This window comes from Galeopterus variegatus, unplaced genomic scaffold, assembly GCF_000696425.1.
Source record: "Galeopterus variegatus unplaced genomic scaffold, G_variegatus-3.0.2 Scaffold2795, whole genome shotgun sequence".
In the NCBI taxonomy this organism is placed as follows: domain Eukaryota; kingdom Metazoa; phylum Chordata; class Mammalia; order Dermoptera; family Cynocephalidae; genus Galeopterus; species Galeopterus variegatus.
In genome coordinates, this window is record NW_007728906.1 from 89368 (window position 1) to 104419 (window position 15052).

The 15052-nt window shown below is 52.5% G+C and overlaps 1 protein-coding gene across 1 annotated transcript in view; it reads right to left on the bottom strand.

Annotated features, from left to right (window-relative positions):
• Positions 1-13348: 13348 nt before the first annotated feature.
• CEBPA (CCAAT/enhancer binding protein (C/EBP), alpha) overlaps positions 13349-15052 on the bottom strand; it is a 3043-nt gene continuing 1339 nt past the window's right edge. The window contains exon 2 of the mRNA XM_008583020.1: positions 13349-15050. Coding sequence (XP_008581242.1) covers positions 14752-15050 — 299 coding nt within the window. The 3' untranslated portion in view covers positions 13349-14751. The remainder of the gene's footprint in view (positions 15051-15052) is intronic.

Below are 15052 nucleotides of genomic sequence, written 5' to 3' on the forward strand. Positions count from 1 at the left end.
TTTTTTTTTTATTTATTTTATTTTTTTCCTTTTTTGTCTTTTTTACTGACCGGTAACGGGATCGCAACTCTCAGTGTCGCGCCCGTACTGGGGACCGGCAACGGGATCGCAACCCTCGGTGTTGCGCCTGCGCCACGCTCAGCCAGTGAGCGGGAACCGGTCTCCACATGGGATCCGAACCCTCGGCGGGAGCGCCACCGCGCTCCCAAGCGGCGCACTCTCCAGTGCACCACCGGGCCTGCCCAGACATCAGCATTTCTAACACTGGAATGTAAGGTCCCTGAGGGCAGAACTTCAGCCAGTGTGGCTCACTGCTGTGTTCCTGGAGCTGAGAGCACCTGGCACTAAGTAAATATTTGGTGAATGAAAGAAAAGACTCGATCCTGTCACTCTCTTGCTCAAAACCCTCCAAGGGCTTCCCATTGCAATTAAAATATATAAAATCTATGTTTCCTGCTCTGCCCTATAAGTAGAGTGACTGCGTCACTTATTGAACAAGCAGGGACACTTTGTGGGTCAAAGGGGATGCTATAAACAATTAGACCAGAACATCAGGAGCAAACTGGAACTGTCCCAGGCAAACTGGGATGCGTGCCTGGCCCACCTCCATGTCCCCCGGGGAGCTGGTCTCTGGCTCAGCTCCCTGGGCCTCACCTCTCCCTCTCCAGCCTCATTTTCTGCCCCTTGTTATCCGGCCATGCTGCCCTTCCACTGGAACCTCGTGCTGTCTGTTTCTCTACCTGGAGAAGTCCTTTGAGTGGCTGGGTCTTTCTTGTCACCTGGGTCTACACTGAACATTGCCTCCTCGAAGAGCCCTTCACTGACTGCCCATCCTCACCCAGGCAACCTGTGCCATGAGGTCATGTTTCATGTTCCTCATTGCACGGGGCTCTTTGCCTGAGCCCCCAGCCCAGAGGCAGGTGGGAGTGAGCACCGAGCCTTGGAATGCAATTTCCAAGCATCTGTCAACTGCCGAGTAGGTGCTTGTGTTCCCAGCGCACATCTCCAAAGGGAAAGTGAATTGAAGTCAACTTCAGTCCAGGAGATGGGGTGAGCAGGGAAGGCAAAGGGAAGGAGAGAAGGTAGGGAGCGTGCGTCAGGCGAGCTCAGCCAGAGCTCTTCCCAGAGCTCCGCACAGCATCAGGCCCAGTGAGTCCACCCCAGAAACCAGATGTGCTTCGACCTCGGTCTCTGGATGCTTCTTTTAAGAAGTGTTTGGAACCTAAATTTGAATGCGGATTGTAAAGCAACTGCTGTCCCCACACCCTCACCCCCCAGCTGGAATTCCCCAAAGACACACAGGGATTGTGAAGCCAGACAGAAGACACCAGATATGTGTATAGTTTTCCTAATTTCCTCTGTCCTCACCGATACTGGGGCTCCATAAAACTGTCACAGCCATGTTTGTCATTTGGTTCTGGCTTGCTGTGCACACATGCAGGTGTCTATTTACAGAGTGCAGCCAGCAGCAGGGCCTTCATGGGGGCTCTGACACCACCCAGTTGGCTGACATGAGGCACTGGACCCTCCTCCAGGATTTCCAGGCAGATGCGTTTCTCCGTATTCTTTAAAGCAAAAACACCTGAATGTTGGTGATCACGCAGGGTCCTGGGAGAAAACCAAACTCATTCCTGATGGTTCCAGGAAGATGTTAACAAAGGAGGTGTGACCACAGTTAAGGGAATGCAGAAGGGATGTTGAGGCCCCCAGAAACTGGCCATGGCAACAATTGTCACCACCTGCAAGGCTGAAGGGATGAGGGGATGAATTAGTGACACTGGAGCCACAGAGGGCAGAGGGCAGAGGATGGACCACCTGACAAGGGGTGTAGTCTTGTGGGGGGCGGGGAGCTGCAGATGGGGCACTGAAGCTGGGAGAGCGCAGGGAAGAAACACCCACCGCCTCTCTTCTTCCTCCCTCTGATCTCCTTCTGGTGCCTCCCATTGGTAAAACCCAACAGGAAGCCAGAGGCATGGGTGGCCCTCAATGGGGCCCACACAGGCCAGACTCCTGGGGTGACAGCAGGATGTAGAGTGTGACTGGGTAAGGCTTTCTGGGGCAGTTCTATGGCCAGTCTTAGTGAAAGTCCTTCTTATCCTACCCCTAAGTCTGTCTTGAACCCATCCACCTCTGTGCCACAGAGCTCCTTCCTTACTTGTCTCAGTAAGGCCCCCTTTGCCTGCCACAATCCATCTTCCACACAACAGACTGAGCTTCTTAATAAGCAAACATGACCTCAATGCTCTCCACAGCTCCTGTTTCTCTTGGGGTATTGACTAAAGTCTGAACCCCTGTGTGTGACAGTCTGTGTCGTCTGACCCAGCTGACCCTCTAGCCTCACCTCTTGTCCTCCACTCCCACTCCCCCTGCTCTGTGCACTATGGCCACATAGGAAATTTTTTAGTACCTAGAATGTCATGCTCCTTCCCACTTCTGAGTTTTGTATATGATGTTAACTCTGCCTGGATTCTCTCATTCCAACCCCAACTACTTATCAATCCCACTGGTCCTTCAGATCTCAGCTTAGAAATCACATTCATAGGAAGGACTTCCCTGAGTCCACAAAGCAAGTGAGATAGACACTCTCACCACCCCTGAATTTCTTTACTTGACAATATGCATCACAACTGTAATTAACTAATCAATTGTGTAACTCTCTGTTTATTGTCTGTCTCCCCAGAGAGACTGTGAGCTCCAAAAGAGTTCGCTCTGTCTGTCTGGTTTACTGCTGTGCCCTCACACAGTGTCTGGCACATAGTAGGCACTCCAAAAATACTTCTTGAATGAATAAAGAGAGGATCTCCAGTTTCCAGTATTGGCAGGCCAGATTATTTGGACGCATTCTGTCACTGAAAACAACTAAAATGCTGGGTAGAATTTTTAACATGTATTAAAAGCAATGAAGGGAATTGCCCAGCCAAAATTGAGGGGAAAAAAATCTAGACAGGTAAACAAGAGGAGAAGCCACTTCTTTCCTGAGACATTTTCTGATCCCAACAAATTTGAATTTTATTTTGATAGCCTCATGGAAAGAGAGAGACAGAAATCAAACCACAGGGCTCTCACAAGGTAGGGCGTATTATAGGACACCCATCCCACATTGATGTGAAACTTCAAAGAGTTACACCCTCAGGATAAGGGTGAACCAGAAGTAAATCAGCCCTCACATAATCTTGTAACCTAAGTCCTCATCTCCTGGATGGGATAGGGACCCTCAAACTTTAAAGGTTGGTTAAGGTGGTCCTGGACTAGCAGAATTCCTAGATATTCCTAGCAAATGAAAATGTTCTCCAGGGGAAGGACCTTTTGTCCTGAATCCCAAATTTTTCTTATAAACAATTTTTCAAAAACAATGACCAGCACATAGTCAAAGATAATCAGACACACAAAAAATAAGACACTACAATTGAAAACAAGAAGAATCAACATAAAACAGAAATAGGCTCTCAAAGACTTCGAATTATTGACTATAAAATAACTGTCCATATGATGATCAAAGGAATAAAATATGTTTAAAAATAACTGCAAGAATGGGAATCTATAAAAAGTGAAATAGCAGATCTGAATGAAGAGAATCGAGTAGAATCTCTAGAAATGAAAACTACAATAACCAAAATCAAGAACTCAATGGCCAGGCTTAACAGCAGATTAAACATACCTGAGAAGAGAATCGGCAAACTAGAAAAGAGGTCAGAGGAAGTTATAAAAAAAGTAGCCCATAAAAACAAGAAGATTAACACAGAAGAGAAAACATGAGATAAAGAGGAAGAGAAAATTAACAAATGTAATATTGTCCTTGAAGGAGAGGAGAGAGAAAATGTGGCAGAGACAGCGTTTTAAGGATTAATGGGTAAAAATTTTCTGGAACTNAACACAGAAGAGAAAACATGAGATAAAGAGGAATAGAAAATTAACAAATGTAATATTGTCCTTGAAGGAGAAGAGAGAGAAAATGTGGCAGAGACAGCGTTTTAAGGATTAATGGGTAAAAATTTTCTGGAACTGATAAATGCATGAAGGGAAGCACTGAACCATGTAATGGTTAGTTGTGCTTTGGTGACAATCTATCCAACTCCATTTTTCAAACAACCCAGAGCTCAAAAACTACTAATGGGAGATTCTGGACACAGTTTGCTCTTGGCCAAAGGCCATGATGTTGTCCAATACCAACTAAAATCTAGCAAAGGACACATGAAAAACAAGATCAGGGAGTGAAAAAACAACTCTTCCCTGTCTCCCGCCTCTGCAGATAACTCCTGCCTTCATAGGAACTATTTGGGCAGCTCTGAGAGGACCACAGCTGCATCCTCCTGTCCCTTCTCCCCTTCCACGGGCCTTGCTAACCACTCACTAGGAGATAGTAGAACAACATTCCCTAGTACCCCTCCACAGTGAATTGGGGGCCCAATGGCATGGATGTGTGAGGTGAGGAAGACCTCTCTCTCACCCTGATTCATTAATAATGGTGACATTCGCCTCCTAGACACTGTTCCCCTTCTGTCCTCTGACCTCTGTCCCCTGCTCTGTGTCTGGGCTTCAGTCTGAGCCTAAGCAGTGCTTGATGGAAACTCACTGACTGGCGGACTGATAGGGACTGGTCCCGGCTGGGGTAGGGGCATCTGGAAGAGGAGGTGATGCTAAAATGTCCCTTTGTGATAGCCAAAGAAGGCCTGATGATGCCATCACCACCTTATGGTCATCCAACCCCAGCCCCAACGTGGGCCAAGGAGCACTAATGTCCCTAATTGCCCAGCCCAGCAGCATTGCCTAGTGCCTGGCTGGCAAGGGTCTAGAAGATCTAGGAGCCGGGCTCCAGAAGCAGGCAGGGAATGCCCTTGCCCTGGGTCCTGCAGCCCCCTAGTTCCCAACCCTGAGCTCTCTTGGGTGGGTGAGTGATCTAGCTGGCAGATGGATAGTTTGTTTCTGACTCATTCTTCCCTCTTGGTGGCCAGGTGGCCTGGTCCTTGTCCTCCTCACTGTGACTCGTCCTGGATCAGGTTCTTGTGGTTGTTCTGTTCTGGAGGGACACCATTCATCATCCTGCCGCTGAGAATCCCGGCACACCTCTCAGACATGCTCAAACAGAGAGGCTGCCAAACCTGTGCCTGGTCACACAGCAGGTGTGTGTCGAGCCAGAACACACACGCTCTCACGCCCCCAGTGGGTGGGAATGCATGCCCAGCCCTTGTGTAACTGGTGTCAGGGCCTGGGTGCTGTGAGCAGCTCCGCAGTGGAGACTCATGGAGGCCCTGGTTCCACCCTGGCCCTCAGGCATGTGCCAGATTCCCCCACCCCCAGCAGCAGGTCCCTCCAGGCCACTGTGCTGTGGGTGATACCAGTCCCAATGGCCTGTCTCATGGGGAGAGCAGAAAGGGGTGGCCAACTTGTGGTTGATTTTCCAGCCCATGATGAGTGAAGATGGGCTTCACTCATCCCACCCCCCAAATCTGGCTCTACAGTCTCGGACATGCCATTTCAATTTTGAAATTCTCAAAGATGTTCCAAACAACATGCAACTGATTTAATTTTAAAAATTAAAAACCAAAGTAGATTAAGTTGAGGAATGTTGAGTGGAGGCGGGGTGGGGGGAGTGTCATGGAATAAAGCCAATAATGACAGTGTTAGGAAAACATGAGTGTTCCACTCCCCGGGGTGGATTTGGGGGTGGACAGGGTTAAACTCCTACACTGGACGTGGAGTCTGGGAGCCCAGGTAGTGGTCCTGCCTCTGTCCCTGTCCTAGCCCTGGTCTTATCACTGATCCTGGTGGGACAGGGCCCCTGCTGGTCGGTAGCTCTGTGACTGGGCACCTGGCCAGGGCACCTCTCAGGATGACAGGCTCCCTGGCTAGCAGCAGCTGGGCTTCTAATGAGCCTGTGCAGCCCAGGGAGGTAGAGGACCCCGGCGCGGGCTGCTCTCCTTTCTATTGTGGCTTGCACATGCCCCAGGCAGTGCTGTCCCACATAATTACATAAACTTTGCGTCGCTCAAGATGCTCATCTTGCCTCTGACACATTTCAGGCTCAGAGCCATTGTCCCCACCTTCCCTGAGCTCAGGGGCCTGGTCCATGACTCACATGCCTCTACCTCTCCCAGGTGAGATTGTTCCTCAAACAGTGGAGGTTGGGCCCTGGTGAACTTGGGCTTGCCCGTGGGGGGACCCTTTGCTCCTCCTGGGTCTGAATGCTCCCCCAGCCCAAGCCTCAGAATCAGCCCCAAGTTCGGACGCATGTAGCATGCTCAGGCACCTGAGCTGACACCCACACAGCACCACTCTCCCCAGTTGCCCTGGGAGTCGCCCACAGCCTGGGCCCATCCTCTCTCTTTTCTGCTGCCCTGCACCTAGCCCAGCTGACGCTGGTGTGCAGAAGCTGATGATTTAAGGCCTCCTGCCCCCACTTGATACCTGCTGCCCTCCCTTGACTTGGCAAGTGGACTCCAACTGCTTCCTGTGCTTGAGCACCGACATGAAGATATCCAAGAGCTGCCCTCCTTCCTTGCCTGAGGAGTTTGCTCATTAACTTGAATTACTCTCACAGTGGCATTCCTGGCAGAGAAGAAAAGAACAGGGTAGGTTTCCAGAGCTCTCTCCTGTTGGTGGCCACAGATATGGGGAAACTTGGCTACGGCCTCCCCCTATCTGCCTTTGTGCCCCTCCTCCAGAACCCCAGGACCCTAGGAGTGTCCCTAGCTCTCTGAGGCCCTGCCTAGTCAGCTCTCCCATGGGAGAGGGCAGCCTCCCTCCTCACTTCCTGGGCCCGAGCTGGGTTGCAAATGGGAACCAGCTGTTCAGCCAAGTGCAGGGGGGAACTGAGGCAGACAAGGGAGCAGGAGGTGTCCCCCAAGCCCCCAACACATATGCCTCCTGCTCCCCTCCCACCATCCAGGGGAAGGCAGGGCCTCTCCACTTGCTGAGGCCACAGCTTTCTAAATAGATAGAAGTTCATGGGGAGTCCCGTGGGGTCAAGTGCTGTCTGAGGATTTGGGGAAGCTGCCACCCACTGAGAATGATTGTCTTCACTGACCAGGAGTCATCACTCAGGATTCTGCATTTATGTGAAGAACCTTTTATTGCAGCAAGCACATGGGTCCCTGTGCCTGTTGCAGAGAGCAGTGCAGGGTTTCACCACTGTGTTTAGCCTTCAAGGTTTAGCCTTCAAGGTCACTGGCAAGGGGACTCTGCACCCAGGAGGAGTTCATTAGGTGCTTTCTAAACAAATAAAAGGCATCATTTGGGGTGAGAAAATGTCTAAGCAATGTCAGTTTGCTTCAACTTCTTGGTTACTGGGTATAAGAATTTTCCTAAATTATTCAGATGACTGTCTCCTTCCACTGGAGTTTTTCAGGAACCAAAATGAGCCCTACCCCTCCCACGCTGCCTTTTGCCCCAACACATGGTTAGCTTGTTAGTTCACTTGGGCCAAGTGTCTCACAAGCTGTGGCTGTTTACCTTTCACAACTCCATGACGTGGTACAAGTTTTGCATACGTTTTGCATAAAAGGAAACTGAAGCTCAGAGAAATTAAGACACTTGATGAGGGCCACCCAGTCAGCAAGAGGCCAATTCAGGATTCACTTCAATGCCAGGGCTGCGGGGCTCGCCTCCCGTGCGAGCGATGTGAGGAAAGGGAAACTTTCATCGAGGGATGGGAGAAAAGGGATACTTCTACTTGTCCCCTGGGAACAAATTGCTTTTCTCCAGAATCCCACTCAGCATGCACCTGGAGTGTGTGCCATGTCAGGGCATCTGGGCTGGATTCCTGTGCTCGATACAAGACCAAAGGCCTACTATGTGTCAGGGCTCCGCAGGGAGCAGCAACACCTTCGGCTCCATGCTGGCAGGTACTGGCTCTTGGCAAGTGGCACTTGCAATGCTGAATTAAACAGATATTTAAGCATTGCAGACATCACTGCCTTCAAATGGTTCTCGAATAAATCCTTTGTCCGGTGGACTCTTGGGTCAGGGCCAATTAAACTGCTGCCAGGTAGGGCTTATTCCCTATAAATCAGTGGGAACGTGGTCACACGAATTTTAAATATCAGATTAAAATCAAATTAGTGGGAAAATTTGGAACAAATTGCCTTCAAGTACAGTGAATGAGTCTATTTTTAAAATGTTGCCGCACCAGGCAAAATAGTGAAGCAAACACATTTCCTAACAGCGAGTAGACACTGTGCTAGGAGTGATTTGTCATGCTTAGTCACTGTAATTGCTCGAGCAAAACTCAGGAATCAAATAAAACGTGTTTGCAAATTGTAAATCACTTAAGGAGCCTCCTTCGGACGGGTCCTAACCTGATGTTGAAGGTCATGGTGGCTCCCTCTGGAGCAGGCACCCCATACCTGACACCCCGTCATCCCCTTGCCCCTGTCGTATGCGCAAGGGCTACACCGCCACATCCAGCTGAGATCATTACCCAACACATGCACAGGAAAGGCTGCCATAAATCAGCCGCATTTCCTCATCAGCAAGAGGGCATGGCGTTCCTGGGGGGCACTGGGCAGAGCGCTCTGGTTGGCTGGAGGGAGGTGGGGGGGCTCTCTGAGACCTCCACGGCTGGGGCAGAGAAGGGACAGTGACTTCTCTGGGAGGAGAGAGTTTATTTCTGGTGAAAGGTTGAGCTGCCACTTGCCAAGGAGCAGAAATAACTTCAGAGGGCTTGGGCCAGGCTGGGATTGTTCCCTCAGACCCCACCAAGTCGCTGGGTGACGTGCCCTGGCTCTAGGCTATTACATTTGGCCACTCAGTAATGACCTTGCCAGTCATGCTAGAGTGCGGATAAGAGGGGAGACGTGAAGGCCTGAAATACCTTTTGAAGCAGAAATGCGGTGACTCTGGCTGCCCCCACGCCCATGCAGTGCCTGCACTTCAGGGCACACTGCACTGCTCTCCCCTCCCCGTCCCCTCTTCCAGAAATCCCACCTCTTCCCTGTAGAGTCTCCCCGTACAACATGACCCTCTTATGGGGCCTGACTAGACCTCTGATTCTGGTGATAAAATAATTACATGAAGGCATTGAGGATCAACTAGGACTGAATGGATTACCCTTCTTAGGATTCTTGCATTTTAAAAGTAACTTTGTAGGGCCGGCCCGTGGCTCACTCGGGAGAGTGTGGTGCTGATAGCGCTAAGGCCCCGGGTTCGGATCCCATATAGGGATGGCCGGTTCGCTCACTGGGTGAGCGTGGTGCTGACAACACCAAGTCAAGGGTTAAGATCCCCTTACCGGTCATCTTTTAAAAAATAAAAAAAATAAAAGTAACTTTGTAGAAGCAAACACTCATCTAGAGTGGGCCACCATGGTGGAGCCTTATTTCCAACGTCTGAGTGTTGCTGCTGACAATGGTGGGCGCTGGTCCCTTAAGCCCCTGCTTGGTGAACCTCAGGCCAACCCAACATCCCTGGAATGGAAAGTAGAGGTGGGGATGTTTTGTAAAGAGTGAGAGAGATGAATTGGAGCAAGATCCTGGCATTCAAACACATGTGTTGAAGATCTGCTGTGGGCCAGACGCTGGACGTCTGTTGGGGCCAAATTCAGCAGAAGGCCAAGAAAGGCAGGAAGGACCCCAGGACGGCCCACTGGATTTGGCTCTAGGAGTTAGTGGTGACCTTGGGGAGAATAGTTTCCAGGGAGGATGAGACTAGGAGGAGGAGGAGACAGGAAGATGAAGGTCAGAAAATGGCTTTCTGGGTATGTAAGAATTGCAAAGGATATTTCTTAAACAACTAGTTCCCGTCCCAACTTGCTGGCTGTGAGAAAACTGCATCTTTAAGTCCCCCACAGGTGGACCTCCAGACTGTGGTGGGGTACTACTTTAGAAGAGTCTAGCTTCTTGGCTCTGCCTAGAAAAAGGCACAGCAGAGGATTCTTTTCCTGTGGTTTTCCTCCAGCCCCTTCCCACCCCTCAAGGCAGCCAAGTAATGTGGACCCCTGTGCTCTGCCCCCCCAATAATCATGCTGGCTTCCAAGAGCCCAGCTGGTCTTGCCCAAAGACCATGCCACTTTGTTTTCTAAGGGGAGCTCCAGGAGTTCAGGTCCCATTGGGGTCTCCCAACCCCATCTCCTGCTATCGTTGAACACAGGCAGTGGACTGGGGCACAGCACATGAAGAGAAAGGGCGTCTTAGGAAGCCATACACTCAGGGAGGCCTGTTCCTAGTGGGTGGAGCCAGAAGGCTAGAAAAATAATAAATAAAAATAAAGTGAAGGGAAGCAAAGCTCTTGGGTGCCAGAACAGGGCTGGCCGAGGCTCCGGCTGCCTGAATAATGGGTTCCACATTTGTCTGGCTCTGTCTGTAGCCACCAGGATCCAGGCTGCACAGTGGCCTTTGCAAAGGCCAGAGGTGATGGCCCAGCTAAGGCCAGATCTAGCATACCCTTGTGATGGCCCCAGCCCTGGCTGGCCACATGGCTGAAATGTTGCTACAAGCTCTCGTTCCAGCACCCAGACCACCCCCCCCCCCAGCCCCACCACCGCCTGAGGCTCCTGGGTTCCTGCCGGCCTGCACAGATTGTTTGTGTTATTAATGCCGTTTTCCCAGAGATTCCATCTGGCTTTTTAATTGCTCTGGGATGGGGCTAGGATGCTTTGATAGTGAATCGGTATCTTTCCTATGTCTCAGCTTACGTCAAATGCTCCGTCCGCAGAGAGGGGTATGGGGGAGGGGTAGGTTTGGGGATGTTGAGAGAGAAGGGATAGCCAGAGTCTTCCACAGAATCAAGAAAGATCTTTCAAAGGTGCTGGTGGTTTCGTTTTATTTAAAGAAGAGAACAGGAGAAGCCAGTCTTCCCCTCCCTACCAGCACAAGGAAGAAACAGCTTGGACTATCAATACCATCCAGGCAAGGATTCTGCCCCATGTCTACAGAAGGCCTGTGGATGCCCTGGAAGGAGAGGCCTCTTGGCTAAGTGAAGTCAGGGTTTCTGCTTTCCCTTGACCTTCACCATGATTGGCCTCCCCATTCCTCTCCTTGCTGCCCCCTCCCCTCCTGTGAAATCAGCAGCTCCTGGAGGAGACCTGGCAGGTTCCTGCCTGGGAAAGAGGGGGCGGGATTTCTGGGAGGGGCAGACACTCCTCATCAGTCCCAGTGGCTCATCGCAGGTGTCAGAGCCAAACCCCATGTTCACAGATTCCCAGGAGATCCAGGAGATAAGGGTGACATCCGTGACAGCACTAAACCATCAGGTCGCATCTGGTGGCAGAGGAACCACCTCCCTCCTCCCTCTGCCCTTGCTCCTTCCTTGATGACTAGCTCCCCTAAACAGTGCTGTCAGGGGACTCAGGGCTCAGGAGTGGCCCAGTGATGGGGGTGAGGTCCCTGTGGTCAGACACTACCTGTTGTGGAGAGAGCAGTGTAAGGTGGAAGCATCCAGGCATCTTGGGACTGGGTCCAGGTGGGGCTGCCCTTGGCAGGTGTTGGGTCAAAGCTGCTGCCTCCAGGAAGCCTGCCTGGTGGACCCTGTTCACACACTGAGCTCTCCCTTGTTGCACTTGTCACCCTTAAACACAGCTTGGAGCAGAGGCTGTGAGTTCCCTGAGAGCAGGAGCAGGGTCTGCTTGCTCCCAGCTGAGCGCCCCATCCTTGGCACAGGCCCTGGCATACAGTAGGCATCCAATAAATACTTGGGGTATGTTCAGTGCCGGACTCTTGGAGTGGTTCCTCATGAAGGCTGCAGTCAGGAGGGGAACCGTGGGGAGCTCTGCAGGAAGCAATGGGCTCTCCCTGGGGGGCTCCATCTACTTTGGGCCACAATGGGGTCCTCACCTTCCCCATACCCTTCCTGGGGCTGAATGTGATTAGATGTGTCTTGACTCCAACAAAACCCACCCTGGACCTCAGCATCTGCAGTAGGAAGGGTGCCCTTCCATGACCCAACAGCTTTGAAAGAGGAAGCCCCCAGAGGGGTGGCACTGCGGGAGGGGTGAGGGCAGGAGGGTCGCCCCTCCCCCACTCATCCTGGGACCTGTTCTGGGGGCAAAGGGGGAAGCCAAGGATCAGCCCCCTCAAACAAGAAAAACTGGAATTAGCACTGAACTCAGAGAGGGTTTGCTGGGACCTAGCAAGCTGTGGCCTGCCCCAGGCCTCTAGGCAGGCGGTGGGGATCTGCCTCCTTGGTTCCCAGGGTGGCGGGCAGGCTCCCGCCTCCTCACCGGGCTCGTGGCCTTTCCTCTGCCAAGGGCGGCCATGGGTGAGGAGGCGGCAAGGCACAGGGCAGAGGGGGCGGGGGTGGGGGTTGGGAAGTGGGGGGGGGCAGTTAACTATGCAGGCAAGGAAAACTAAATCTTTCAGAATTTAAAAAGAATGTGTAATTTCTCAAAAATACTCCAGTCCACACTGACATATACTGTAAGCTGCTCGGCAAACACTCTTGTGTGTGGTGAAAAGAGGTAAAAAGTATTTTACCTTTCACCCTCCAAGACGGTAAAGTCTGAAAGCACCGTCAGCCTCCTGGGCTGCTTCCTCGTGGGCATGGTTAATTCGAGGATGAGGGCCCACCCCACCTTGGTTGGCTGTCACTGCTGATAAGGGAGTGCTGGGTGCATCATTTTAGTGGGGGCCTCATCACGACTCAGCCTCCTGCTGTGTCCAGAATGAACACAGAGGGGAGGGTGGGTGCTAGGTGTGTGGGTCAGGACCAGACCCCTGCTGCTGGCCTGCTGTGGCCTCCCTTCCCAGGTGGGCTGGGGCAGGACAGGTGTGGAGGACTGGGTGGAGAGGGGCTCGACCTTCAGGCTGCCCTTCTAGGCACTGCTGGGTTAGGTTGTAGCCACATGGCCCGGGGAAAGTGGGAGAAAGTGGGGGAAAGTGGGGGAAAGTAGGGAGGGGTGGAGGGTCCTGCCACTGGAGGCCTCTTCCTGCCCGCCAAGGTCCTGCTGGAGGGCTGGGGCAGAAGCGGCGTGAGCTAGGCTGCTCCAGAGCTGGAGTGGGAGTGACTTAGATGTTGAGTGTGCCAAAGGGCCCCTTCAGCCTGGAGCAACTGAGCCAGGCCTCTCCCTCAAGAGAGGGCTCCCTCTCTTCCCTCTTCTTGTCCCAGGGCCAGATGAGTGGCCATGCTCAGACCTCTGCCCCGACCCCCTCCTGATCCCTTCCCCATTCTCCACTCCAGGAGCTCTCTCTCCAGGCTCTGGGCATTCTCAGCTTGGAGACTTTTCCTCCTTCTGCTATTTATTTGTCTTGGTTGGGGGAAGTAAGTCACCCCTTAAAGTAAAGAGGGGCTCAAGACGGATGGAGAGTTAATGAAAATCAGGGTCTCAGTCAGAGAAAAGGCTGTGATTATTTACAAATGTGACCTGACCCACAGAAAACCTTGGAAGTAGCTTCTTTCAGGTTTTAAAAAGACAACAAAATTTACTTCGATATGTTTATATTATAGATATAATACATAAAACATCTAGCATGAAACTCTATGTTCTCCCCAAAAGAGGAGAACCAAGCTGTTCTTCCCTGCTCCCAGCCCCAGGGGTGTTGGCTGGAGGCCGCCTCCCTTCCAGACCCGGAGCCGGGGCCTCCGGGGGGACAGGCTTGTGGGCAGCCCAGGCCCACGGGAGCCGAGGCCCACAACCGCCCTGGGAAAGCTGGGGGGAAAGGGGAGCCCACCTCACCTCATTGGTCCCCCGGGAGCAAAAGCAATCCCAAAACCAAAAGGAAAGACAGCCTCGGACCCTTCCCCCAGCTACTGACGAAGAGTCTCATTTTGGCAAGTATCTGAGCAAAACCAAAACAAAACAAAAACCCAATAAAATGGTGGTTTAGCATAGACATGCACACTCGTATTGCACAAGGCACCGCTGGGACACACAGAGGCCAGATACAAGTGTTGATATCGGCTGATAAAGCAAAATATTTGGAAAGCTTGTCATAACTCCGGTCCCTCTGGGATGGAATGATTGTGCTTCATGTTCATATGGCAATGCTGGAGACATACGGTACAGACAAGGCTGATGGTCCCGGCGTCCCTTCACCCCCCACCCAAGACAAGATCTCTAGGTTCCCCTCTTCCACCAGGCCACCACTCCCTTGAACATATGTCCTTATAGCTAAGCCACAACCTAGCTTTCTGGTCTGACTGGGGGTGGGGGCTCCCATTGGTGACCTGGTGGCCCCCATCTCAGTGAGTTCTGCCTGGGGAAGCTCAGCCTGTTGCAGGCTGGGGGAGGAGGGGTGGTAGGAGAGGAAAGGAACTAGGGCCCCTCCACCTTCATGCAGAGCTAGGGGAACAACCTTAGGTCAAAGCCCCTAGTCCCTGTTTCCTCCTCTCTCAGGACAGGCACTGAGGAGCGACTGGGGCTTGTCGGGATCTCAGCTCCCCGAACCTTCCTCCTGCCTTGGGCCTGCACCCTTTCTTTATGGGGGCCTGCTGCAGCCTCGAGAAGGAGGCAGGAATCCTCAAAATAAAATGACAAGGCACGTATTTGCTCCCCCTACTCGGTAGGAAGCAGAGCGGTGAGTTTGCATTTCCAAGGCACAAGGTTATTCCTTAATACTAGAGTTGCTGGGTTCCCAGCTCAGCCCTGTGGAGAATTCTCCCCTCTCACAGGGAGAAACCACTGCCTGACCCCGTCATCTTAACGCACCGAGTCCGGCGCAGAGGAAAGGAAGAAACACGCGGAGCAGGCCGGGCTTTCAGGCGGCACCGGAATCTCCTAGTCCTGGCTTGCAGGGCTCGGGCAGCCTTGAGATCCGGCGACCCGAAACCATTCCCCGGGTCCCCGCCAGAGGCTGGCCCAGGGCGGTCCTGCAGCCGTGCGCCTCACGCGCAGTTGCCCATGGCCTTGACCAAGGAGCTCTCTGGCAGCTGGCGGAAAATACCCCGCAGCGTGTCCAGTTCGCGGCTCAGTTGTTCCACCCGCTTGCGCAGGCGGTCATTGTCACTGGTCAGCTCCAGCACCTTCTGTTGCGTCTCCACGTTGCGCTGCTTGGCCTTGTCGCGGCTCTTGCGCACCGCGATGTTGTTGCGCTCGCGCCGCACCCTGTACTCATTGCTGTTCTTGTCCACCGACTTCTTGGCCTTGCCGCCGCCACCGCCGCCGCCGCCCGCGCGGAGGTCGGGG